Genomic DNA, 12,115 nt, shown 5'->3' with positions numbered 1-12,115 from the left:
GTGGAGAGGAGAGACATTAGGAGCAAAGCTTGCCTTTCCCTGCAAAAAATACAAGAACTGTGGGTGCAAGGTGTGAATCGGAGTCTCTGCGTGTCACAGTCACCCGTGGTCATTTGCTGACCTGCAGAACCATGCCTGTTTCACTAGGTCTAAAGCAGAGTCCTACATCTTTGGCTCTTTTCTAAAAAGCATTTCACTGAATTCTACCTATCCACCCGTGCATGAGTGGATAAACAAAACGTGGTCCAGCCATACAGTGGAAAGGTATTCAACCCTAAAAATGAATGAAGTATGAATACAGGCTATAACATAGATGAACCTTGAGGACATTTTGCTGAGTGAAAGAAGCCACACAAAAAAAGACCACATACCCTATGATCCCACTTATATGAAATGTCCCAACTAGGTAAATCTAGGGAGACAGAAAGCAGATGAGCGGTTGCCAGGGGCTGGGGGTGGGAGGAGGTGTGAAAAATGAAGAGTGACCCCTTAATGGGTCTCCTCTGGGGATGACGTAAATGTTTTGGAAGCAGGTAGTGGTGACAGTTGCACAAGATGGTGGACGCTCTAAAGCCACTGAACTGTGCCCTTTAAAGTGGTTTAAAATGGTACATTTTGTTTGGTGTGACTTTTACCTTGATAAAATAAAAGTGGAAGTCAAAGAATGACTAAACGTTGGACACGTTTCATTTGAGCAAGAAACAGTCCTTCTTAAAAGATTATTCTAAGTTAAAAGAAAAAGGAATCCCCCAAATTAAAAGCATTATATGTCCTGGATCTTTTAATGGACTGGGCTTTGCCTGGGCTCGCATCTTTGACTGGGCTCACATCATAGTCCTTAATAGCTTTACATTTAAATTCCAAGACAATAAAACATTCCACTGTATTGTTATAAAAATCAGGAGACATTTCTAAACCAAACAAAGGCCCCTTTTGGTATAAAACTAAAAACTCATATTGCAAAAAAATAAAGAATACAAACCCTAAACGTTTTTTGTCTACCCCCCTTGTTTTTCGGTCTTAAATGTCAGAAGTAACAATTAACGATTTCTTTTAACTTCTTCAGAATTTTTATATACAGTCAAGCACGTATATATGGGTGTATGCCATTAAAAACACTGTAAAACATGAAAGGTAAACATTAATGCATACGCTTATATTCATAACGATTATGCCTGAGAAACAAATGGGGAAGGACCAGTTGTAAACCGTTACCTTAGGAATTATTTTCAGGAAATCCTGAAAACCCTTTTCAGGAAAAAAATGAAACTCATGGATAAATGACTATGTGTTCTAATAATAATAAAACATAGCATCATAATGAAAACAAAGCAAACATACATTTTTCTTTCAACCATACAGGTTTTGTTGATTCAGAAAGTGATGAATCTTACATTGTCATTTGTTCTAAGTGGTGCAATTTAAAAAAAAACAAAACTGGGTTAACATTTCAACGGTGATTGTTATATCACTGAGAACTTTTTTCACTGCAAGTAACAAAAACCCAACTCAAGTTAGGAAAGCAATAAAGGTGCCTGTTGGCTAAGTGTGTGCTGAAAGGTGATGGAAAGTTGCCTGAATCAAAGGGAAACTATGCAGTCCGTGGAGATCACAATGACCTTGAAACTCAAAGCTGCCACCCACTTCTATCTGCCTCTCCTCAGGTCCACCTGTCTCTTCTCAGCTCCAACCTGTGGAAGAATAAAGCTGGAAAGACGAGTGAAAAGTATAGGGGGGAGTGGTCAGAGGAGGACTTGCTGAAAGGGACCCCCCTGAGCAAAGACCAGGAGAAGGTCCAGAGGAAGGCATGGAGGAATCTGGGGAATGAGCACTCCAGGGAGCAGACACAGTCAGTGCAAAGGTCCTGAGGCAGCGTCTTTTGTGATAGTTAATCTGTAGTTCCCCACAAAAAACCAACGCATCTGAGGGCAGAACATCTGTCTTTATGGGGCTTGGAGTGGAACACCACCCATTGGGCATTTCTGCTTTGATCCATAACAGGAAAAGCTATCAACTCAGCTGAACCAACTCAGGCAAGACAGGGAGGTTACTGGAACCCACATGAACCTTGAGAAGGAAGCAAAGGTGAGAATTCCCTGGTGGTCCAGTGATGAGTACTCTGCGTTCTCACTGCCGAGGCTGTGGGTTCAGTCCCTGGTCGGGAAAGTTAGACCCCCCCCCCCAAGCTGCACAGCAAGGCCAAAAAAGAAAGAAAAGAAAAGAAAAAAAAAAGGCAAGTGCTCTCTGCTGCATCTCCCCTTTCTGGTTCTCCAAAATGTTGACCTCACTTTCTTAAACAGCCTTCCTCACCGGGACAAGAAATATGGCGGCCATGGGTCTTCACACGTGCCCACTGGGCATCACCAGGAACTGCATCTCCCTCTCTGTTTGAGAAATTCTGGGCATGGATCGTGACTGGCCTGGCCTGGGTCATGTGCTCACCTGTGCACCAATCGTTTGTATCCGGGAGCCAGGCATTTTGATTGGTGCAGAAGGTCCATCAGCGATTGCTCACCGTGGTGCCAGCCAATCATGGCCCAGCATTGTAGGATGACGTGAACCTGGCCAATCCCACTTGAACCCAGTTTAGGACTCAGCGAAGAGCAATGCCAGGAAGGACTGTGTTTCTGCTGGGTCTGGAGGTTCTAGATGCTGGAACAAGAAAAAAAAAATCCATCTTATATCAATGTGCCCCACACCAGGGACCTACATTTTCAGGTTGGCACTATGATAGGGTTCTAGTTCCTCTATCACGATATTTCTATCATTACTTTAAAAACATGACATTTTAAGGTTGTTAGGGGCTGATTTACTGCTTCCATGGTCGATGTCAATGTGACACATTTTACCCTCTTACAGGGCAAACAGGTAGTGCTGCAAGGCAAACAGTATCCCCTCAAAATTCATGTCCAACTGTGACCTCAGAACGGGACCTTATTTGGAAAGAGGGTCTCGCTCTGCAGATGTGGTGCAGGGAAGGGTCTGAGATGAGGTCCTCCTGGAGGAGGGTGGCCCTACATCCAATGGCAGGGTCCTTCTAAGACACAGAAGAGGAGGGACCCAGACACAGAGGAAAAGCCCTGGGAAGACAGAGGCAGAGACGGGAGGGACGCGGCCACAAGCCCAGGGATGCCTGGAGCCCCCAGGAGCTGGAGGGGACGGGAAGGACCCTCCCCTGGAGCCTCTGGAGGGAGCGCGGTCCTGGGACACCTTGACCTCAGACGTCTGGTCTTCAGAGCGGAGCACAGTCAGATTTCTGTTGTTTTAAACCACAAATTTTATGGTAGTTCATTACAGCAGCCACTGAAAACTCATATAGGTACGATCCAAGTTTGAAGGCTAATTAGGAGTCCTAACGATACCACGCAGTTTCTAAGTATTTTCTTTGCCGTGGTGTTCTTTGGAAAACCATGAACAGAACATGATTTTCTGCTTCACACTTTCTAATCGTTTTGAGTCATGTGTTCCTTCCACTTTATTCCTAAGTAAATTCTCTTTGCATCTTTAAAGACCATGTCCCAAAGCCTGTTGTAACTTCTTTGAACTCAGTTTGGGTTTGGGTGCCTGTCTAAGCTCTTCTGCTTACAACGCGTGCCTGTGTGTTGTCCGTGCCCACGCCACTGACAATTCGGCAAATCCGTGTTTCTCTTCCGCGATGTGCAGGGAGGACTGACGGTCACCAGACACAAGAATGTCTTCCTGCTTGTCTGTTTTCAGAATGACTTAAATTCTCTGCATAACTCATCTGTTGTCCGTAAGTGAGGCTGCCCGTCCTAGTTCATGAAAGAGGCATGTTCCCAAAGCAGAAGAGACCTTACCTGGTGTCTTGAATGCATCCACAGGTGAGAGAAATACCCTGGGATCTAGCCTTATGAGACCCACGGAAGGGCCAGGGATCCAACCCTCGCCCCCTGCAGTGGAAGCGCGGAGTCTTAACCACTGGACCGCCAGGGAAGTCCCAGAAGTAGCTTTTAGTGACCTTTCATTCCAGCCTTTCGTGCACCTGCCGTATGAAATCCCAGAGAAGCTACTTGATTTGTATTCCCAGAGGCAGGATGTAAAATCAGCGTAAATGCAGGTCAAAATGCTTTGTCAAAAAAAAACAAAAAAAACAAAAAAAACACCGAAAACCACAAGTCTTGACACTGCGTAGAAGGTTGAATAGTCGCCATCACAGGACATCTCTCCGGCATGAATAGTTTCACCTTGAGGTAGAGACCCCTGGTAACTTTTATTTCGAAACGGAAGCCCGATCTTGGTTTCTGCCGCGTTGCCATCCAGAGCTGAGGTCTTTGAACGGGTGCCGTGGCGTGGGCTGCTGACCCCAGTCTGCATGGGATCCCGTGGTATGGAGGAGAGAGCTGAAATTCCATTATCTTATCCCCCTGCACTTGGTTTCCTACCAAGCAGAATCTGGAGACCCAGAGTGGAAGAGCCTGTGTCTGTGACTTGTTCTAGATGCTTCCGGCTCAGATAAGGGGGAGGGATGGAGAAATAGCTTCCAGTTTGCCGAGCAGTCCCCTTCAGCGCGTCCCCCATGGTGGGTCGGACTGAGGTCACGTCTGTATCTGATGCTTTTTCTGTAGATTTCTACCCTCCCCGCTGAGCAGAATTTGCTCCAGCCCATTTTGCAGATATAATTCAACTGTGCTTGGGAGATCTGGGGAGTTCCTCTGAGGTGTACTTCTTATTTTTTTGTTCTAAAAATTCGCTGTTGAGAAAAATCTGGAAGCATTTTAGTAAATGCAGCAGAATGGGAGACTTCCACTGACTGTGGTATGAAGGAACGAGGTGAAACAAAAATACCCCCTCATTTTCAGAGAGGTTGCCAGTAGCTTGTATTCTCATTTAAGGCTTACCCTAGACAGACCGGGGGCAAGTTTCACATGCAACATTCCTGAAAGCCTCTTTCTGCTCAGATAAAGATACATCCCCACTAGCTATTAGTCTACCCCTGGGATTTCCCAGTTATGCAAGGAGACGTTTCCTGTGCAGACTTTTTTTTTTCCTTTCTCTCCAGTCATCCTAAAATATGTAGGGTCAGTCCTTCATCTGATTATGGAGGCTGGGTAGCAGCCGCTGACGCAGGATTTACTTTTACAATCCCTGTTAAGCAAAAAACCATATAATCCCGTGGTCATGCACAGCCCCCCCTGGAACATGAAACTCTCCCATTCAAGATTCAGAGCGCCTGCTCTAGCAAGAAACAGCCACTGTATCCCCAGAGACCCTGTCTTGGGGAGAAATCAGGTAAGAGGATGAAAGATATAAGAAAGGAGTAAAAAATAAAGGAGTGTGGGTTCCACAGATCCTGTGTATTAACCACGGGTACGACACAGGTACTGTGTTCGGGTCTTTGTCTACAGGATTGCATCCTGCGGTCACAGCAGCCCTGAAAGATGGGCATCATTGTTTTTATGCTACATTTGGGGAAGCTGATTTTAGGGAAGGTTTCTGCCCAGCCAAGGAAGAGTGGGAAGGAGGAAAGGGGGGCGTAAGCCCAGCTGTCTGTACTCTTTACCAGTGGCTCTGCTGTTAAGGGGGTCCAATGAGAAGAGTGGATGGGAGGGCTCTTACGGTGATGCAGACAGAATCCTTCAAGAAGACAGATGCCGCTAGAATGAGAAAGATGGAGAAGGAATTGCTGATAAAATCGTGGGGCGCACCGTGCAAGGAGCTGCCATCCCCCAAATCACATGGCGTTTGGTGACTCTGATGGACTCCAACCTCTTGTCGCTTTGGAGGTCAAATCACTCCTTGCCTCAGAAAGCACGTTCCGCGCTGTCCTAACTTACCGACCTGGCCCTTGTCCCCTCTACCCTCCGCAGCCTCCACCTTGTGGAATTGTGGGGAAACAGATACATTTAATCCAACCGATATGTATTTAAAACCCTCCGTATTCAAGGAATTTTGTTGGCACTTCTGGGGATCCAACAGTAAATCAAACATGGTTTCTGGAGCTAACCACCGAGGGAGCAGAATAAATGTCGAAACAAAAGGAATAAATACACCAAGCTATTTTTTTTTTAAATTATGGAATCATGGAAAAGCCGTAAGGCTATATTCATGGAGTTGTCATATCCGTTATGCACTGTGACTTTTTATATTTACACATTTCTTAGTAGAATTGAACCTCATTCATTCCCTCACTCACTTATTCATGCATTTGACTGAGCTCCTAGTGTGTGCTAAGCTCTGTGCTAGTTTCCGGGTTTCGAAACGTAACCGTATAATTAGACAAGGGCAAGTAACTGGCCATAAGACAAGCAAAGGGCCACATGGATGGGCAGGAATGTTGGAAAGTGCTATGAGATGGAGGCTGAAGAAGAGATCATCAAACAGCGGCAGGGAAGGGACACACGATGGACTGAAATACGTACCTCAAGATGAGAACGTGCATGGACGTCACAAGAAGGAGGAAGAGAAGAAGGGAGGGGTCTGCTACCATTTCTTCAAAGCCGGAACATCAGCAGATACAAGGTCCCTGGACAGGCTGGCAAGACCCTGCCATGTCATGTGTCACCGTGGACAACTTCAGAACTTGTTTTGAGGATGGGGCAGCCCTCCAGGTTGGTGTGGGACAAAGAAACAATGGATGAGGGAAGAGGCAGGCAGAAGCTAAGACTTGAGCACCAGACTACCGTACCGAGCGGGCAAGGCCGTTGGGCTCAGCAATTCTCAGGAGTCGCAATCCACTAGACTTGGCCACCAGTTGGCTTCAAGGTCCTAGAGGAGAGGCACATGGGGACCGTGACTTCGGTTTCCAGTTTAGCTGAGTAGGTGGATGGCAAAGCCACGCAAGAAAGCTAAGGAGATGTTCTGGGGACAGGTTTTTAATAAATGTAATTAAAGGGTTTGGGGCATGTCAAGAAAGAGGATCCCTAAAACCAGTCCCTGGAAATATGTCAACACACATTATTGCTAATGGACGCAGTGAATGGACCCACTTATGACCTGGCCCCTGATCTACCTGGTGGATGCCCGCCGCCTTGGGCAAGGGGCAGTGAGGAATTCCTAGACACTTTTTTGTTGTTGTTTCTGGTTGCAGTGGGTCTTAGTTGCGGCATGCGTGTGGAATCTAACCCAGGCCCCTTGCCCTGGGACCACAGAGTCTTATCCACGGTGCCACCAGGGAAGTCCCTCCTACACACTTTTCAGGAGAAACCAGGCCAGTCCATACTGGGTGCATCAGAAGCAGCTCATCTGAAGGTTCATTTCTGGACACCTCCTAGCAGCTCTTGGACAGGTACCAGGCATGCCGCAGGCTCACTCAGGACACCTGGCATGTTCCCCTCCTGGATGCCGGCCCTGGGACACCCCTGTTTCTTTCTCTTCACAGTGGGTGCTCTTCCTAGCTCTGCCCAGGGGGGCTCTGCTGATGAAAGTCCTCACCTGACCCCTTGGTCCCCTTGCCCAGATCTGATTCCTCCTGGGAACCAGGATACCTCCTTCTCTCCCTTTCCCTTCTGCGTTGGGGACGCAGGGTCCTCGCCAACCTCTGTTATTTCACCCTGTCCACAAGCGGTTCTCACTTGCCCCAGCAAGTACCACCGGGCTCCCCAGAATGCCGGCAGCGGCCCAGCCCCCCTCGGGCTCTCCAAACGGGACGAGAGCGTTCCACCTTTTTGGCAGGAAGATCCTGACAGGGGGAGGGAGGCTGGCGGCCAGGAGCCACAGCAGAGGCGGGAGGGCGTGGCCGCGGGGCTCACGTGGCAGCCGCGCCTGCCCCTCCGGGTCGTGGGGGCGGTGGGATGCCGGCGGGCGCAGTCGGCTCTTGCCAACCCCGGGGTTCGGAGGCGCGGCCAGAGAACACTCCGACCCGCCCGGAAGAGTGCAAACCCTGTTCCCTCTCTCCTCTGCGGAAAGAAGGAGACCCTATCCAACTCTGCTGGGAAGGGCGCTCCGGGTGCGGACTTCGAGCAGCAGTTCGCACCGCGCTCCGGACCTCTGCCCCTCCCGCGGGTCCCCAGAGTTCGTCTTGGACCCGCAGCCCTCCTTCCCAAAGCCGTGTGCGCTTGGCCCCTGCCGGTCCTCCCGGCGGCGTGGACGAGGCGTGCCCACTCGGGACGCGGCGCCATGAAGAGCCGAGAGGAGGGCTGAGCGCAGAGCGGCGCGGCCAGGGTCCCTGCGCCGGGGCCCGCGCCCCGTCTCCCCGGGGTGGGGCAGGGCGGGGGTGGGCCGAGGCGTGCACTCGGGGAAGTCTCTGGGCGACGCGCATAAAAGGGCGCCGGCTCGCCGCGCCGCGCTGGGAAGCCGCGCCGCCTCGCCCCCGGCCCCGGGAAGGGCATGGCCCCGGCGGACCCCCGGCGGTGACGCGCGCGCGCCGGCCCCGCGGATGCTCTGGGCGCAGCGCTCCCGTGTGCCGCGGCTTCCGAAGGACAGGTGAGGACCGAGGGCGGCCGGCTCTGTCTGCCAGGGGCGGGTGACGAGAGTGCGGGACGGACCTGTGCCGCGGGGGGCGAGGGCAAGCAGACGGGTTGAACTGTTTCCTGGCACTACAGTGGAGGGGCCGAGGGGCCGGCTTCCGTCCAGGCGAGAGGCTGACGGAATCCTCCGGGAAGATGCGCTGAGTAGGTCTAAGGAACCCCCGAGCCTTTCTTCTCTCCTCCCTCCCCCTCGCGACCTCTCATTCATCCCTCCCTGGTTTCCAGGGCGTCACCAAGGGGATCCCCCAGCGTAAGCGATTGCGCTGTTGCGTTGGCGGAGGACACCGCCGCTGCAGGGCCGCCTCGCTCCGGGGGCTGAGACTCTCGTCCTTCTCCCCCTTCGTCTTCCCCTGGAAAGGGGGAGACGCGAAGCCCCCCTCAGCCGGGGGCTGAGCCGCGCGGGAGCTGGGGAAGTCACCGTCTGGGAGAGACGTCCTTCGCTGCCCGGGTGCCAGGCCTCAGAGACCCGCGGGGCCACCCGAGCCGCGCTCGGGGAAGGCTCGGCGTTCACCGCGCCGCCTGCCCGCCGCGTGAGCGCGGGCGCTGGAAGCCGGCCAGGGGCGCAGGGCCGCGCGCCCGGCCCCTCCAGGTTGTCTATCGCCTGGTGTCCCGTGGCCAGCCTCCCGGGGTTCTCCGGGCGTGCCGGGAGGTCCTGCAGGCTCAGGGCGCTTTCCCTCGAGACCTCGGGACCAGGGTTCCCGGGGGAGCGTTCCTGCGGTCTTCCGGGGGGAGCCGGGTGGAAGACAGGATGCGGAGCGCGGCGGGGGAGGGGGCATCGGGAGGCCGTCGGCAGAAAACCAGGGCGGAGGTCAAGCGCGCAGGCGGGAGCGGGGGAGGCCTGGGCTCAGCAGAGCCAGCCGGCTGCTCTCCGCAAAGCGGCAGCGGAGGAAGCTGCGCTTGCCTGTTGCGCGGCCGCCTGCACCGACAGCTCTGGAGGGGCAGCTGAAAGGCGAGACGCGTCCGGATTTTAGAGAGCATCTCTTTGGAGGCCCTGTAACGGATGGAAGGGCTGCGGCCTCGGGGTGTCCCTACCGCGTGTCAGCGGAGGGAGAGTTTATGATCAGAAGTGAGGGCTTGCCCAGAGCAGGGACGAACCGACAGGCGCGTTTCTCTTCCGTGCCCTTTACTCTCCATGTGTGTTACTTATCTGCAAATAAACTTCATGCAAGAGTTGACAGAAATATGAGTCGATGAAGGAAGGCATGACCGATGCATGAAAAAATAATCACGGACATTCTAAATGAGGTAGCTGATGCAACCTAATTTTTTTTTTTTTTTTCCGGTACGCGGGCCTCTCACTGTTGTGGCCTCTCCCGTGGCGGAGCACAGGCTCCGCAGCCATGGCTCACGGGCCCAGCCGCTCCGCGGCATGTGGGATCTTCCCGGACCGGGGCACGAACCCACGTCCCCTGCATCGGCAGGCGTACTCTCAACCACTGTGCCACCAGGGAAGCCCACAACCTAACATTTATCTGACCGTTTCTTTCCTTCCCTCCCTTCCTTGCTTCCTTCCTTCCTTCTCTCTTTCTCCTTCTTCCTTTTTTTTTTCTTTTGTCTTACTGATCTTTTTTGTTTGCCTCAAGATTCTTCATCAGGAAATAATTCCTTTCCTCTTTCTCTAGTGGCAGATTTTTCAGAGGTTTGCCCCAAATTTCCTCTCCGGTAACTATGGTGCTGCACCATCTCAACATTTGGGCTCTTCCAAGGAAAAAACAATTAAGGGTCATAAACAAAACCACATATAATGGAACATATTTCGCTTTAGTGAATGCCTCTGTAAGCACTTGAAGAAGATATAATTAAAACTTTAAGGAATGGCATTAAAAGAAGGAAACCCTTCTGATAATAACGGCCTTCCTGAGAAGCTTTTTATTCCGATATATACAATAAGCAACGGCTCGGCAATAACGTTGGAGGCGGACGCATAACATTTACTTTTATTATTCATTTTATTATAGAAACATGAATGTATCTCTCCTCTCTCTGTATCTATAAGCACACACATATATACACATTTATACAAATATATATGTCTGTGTATGTATACCTTTATACACGCACATATGTATGTAAGTACATTTATGGGCGTGTATGTGGGCATGTGTATTCCGTACCCTCCTACACAGCATAGGGAGATCTCCAAGTCATCCCAAAGTCAGGAGGGAAGGTTATATTCTATAGCAACGATTAAAGTGAATGGCGGAAGATTTTAAAAAATAAATTTTCTGTTTCTTGATGCACATGTTTTGTGTCACTGACATATACTGTGTGATGTCTTGCGAAGCTTACCCCCATGGTGCACATTCAAGTAAGATCCGCTGGAAATACGGAAGCGCTACCTGACATCTGGTTTTGTGGTTCCACGACAGGTGTCCTGGGATGACCCACCCCGACAAGATGCCAACGCGGGCGCAGTGGCGAGCACTCTCCGTGGTGCTGATTCTGCTGTGGGGACATCCGCGCGCCGCGCTGGCCTGTCCGTATCCTTGCGCCTGCTATGTTCCCAGCGAGGTCCACTGCACGTTCCGCTCCTTGGCTTCCGTGCCCGCTGGGATTTCTAAACATGTGGAAAGAATCAATCTGGGGTTTGTACCACGTTCTTTCTGAGCCATCGCAGCCTCCTCGCATGCGTGTTGATTTGGTTTTTCGTTATGTGTGTGTGCGTTTACGTAACTGCGAATACATGCTCCTTTATGTGTCACTGTGTCTTGCGTTATGTGCTCCTATATGGGCTGAATCGAGGGGGCGTTTGTAACTATACTAAATGTGGTCCTTTGGGGGCTGTTACCTGAATTGATCCGTCACCGGAAGCTTCTGTCACAAGGCTGAATAACGAACCGTCTCGGACAGCTTCAGTTGCTTGCTAAGTCTCCGTTGATAAGAGTTCTTTAATGCAGATATGAAAGCATATGACACACACATAAATATACTAATAGTATTCTAAATGGACTTCAGGAACTATTACATAATAATAAGAGGAGTAAGTGAGGCATCTGTGACACTTTGTAGGTTATCTGCATGACGCAGTTGTGACATTGAGGAAATAAGAGTTCTTTCAGATTTTGCCTATTTAAAATATTAGTATCTTTTTTTTTTTTTTTTTTTTTTTCGGTACGCGGGCCTCTTACTGTTGTGGCCTCTCCCATTGCGGAGCACAGGCTCCGGACGCGCAGGCTCAGCGGCCATGGCTCACGGGCCCAGCCGCTGCGCGGCATGTGGGACCTTCCCGGACCGGGGCATGAACCCGTGTCCCCTGCATCGGCAGGCAGACTCTCAACCACTGCGCCACTAGGGAAGCCCAATATTAGTATCTTTTAAACAGATATTTTAATGCAGCATTTCAGGGTAGAATTTTTGTATTTTTAGTTTCCTTTTGTACCCATATATGCTTTCTGTACATTAGTGTACATTGCTATGAATTACAGGTACTCATGTGCAATTTTCATATTAAACAATGTACAACTTCAATAGTAAACAATCATTTGGACTGCTTCAACAAAACCTATTCGCTACTTTCTACCACCCATAAAACAACAAAATTAATTAGGGTTTGATGAATAGCCACTGTGGGGACATTTTCATAAGATGAAACAAAAAATTGTAAACCTGCCTAGACATCTCTGAGTACAGAGCTTCAACCGTTCTTGCATTTATCGATTATAAAGTCCAGTAGTAGAATAAAAGAACGG

General features: G+C 50.4%; 1 protein-coding gene across 1 annotated transcript in view; it reads left to right on the top strand.

Annotated features, from left to right (window-relative positions):
* Positions 1-8,268: 8,268 nt before the first annotated feature.
* The window catches only part of LOC309817679 (matrix-remodeling-associated protein 5-like), a 28,543-nt gene continuing 24,696 nt past the window's right edge, over positions 8,269-12,115 (top strand). Inside the window, exons 1-2 of the mRNA XM_082646951.1 lie at positions 8,269-8,382; positions 10,796-11,011. Coding sequence (XP_082503077.1) covers positions 8,336-8,382; positions 10,796-11,011 — 263 coding nt within the window. The 5' untranslated portion in view covers positions 8,269-8,335. The remainder of the gene's footprint in view (positions 8,383-10,795; positions 11,012-12,115) is intronic.

This window comes from Grampus griseus, assembly GCF_964374135.1.
Source record: "Grampus griseus genome assembly, chromosome: Y".
Classification (NCBI taxonomy): Eukaryota; Metazoa; Chordata; class Mammalia; order Artiodactyla; family Delphinidae; genus Grampus; species Grampus griseus.
This window is presented reverse-complemented; position numbering and strand designations above follow the sequence as displayed.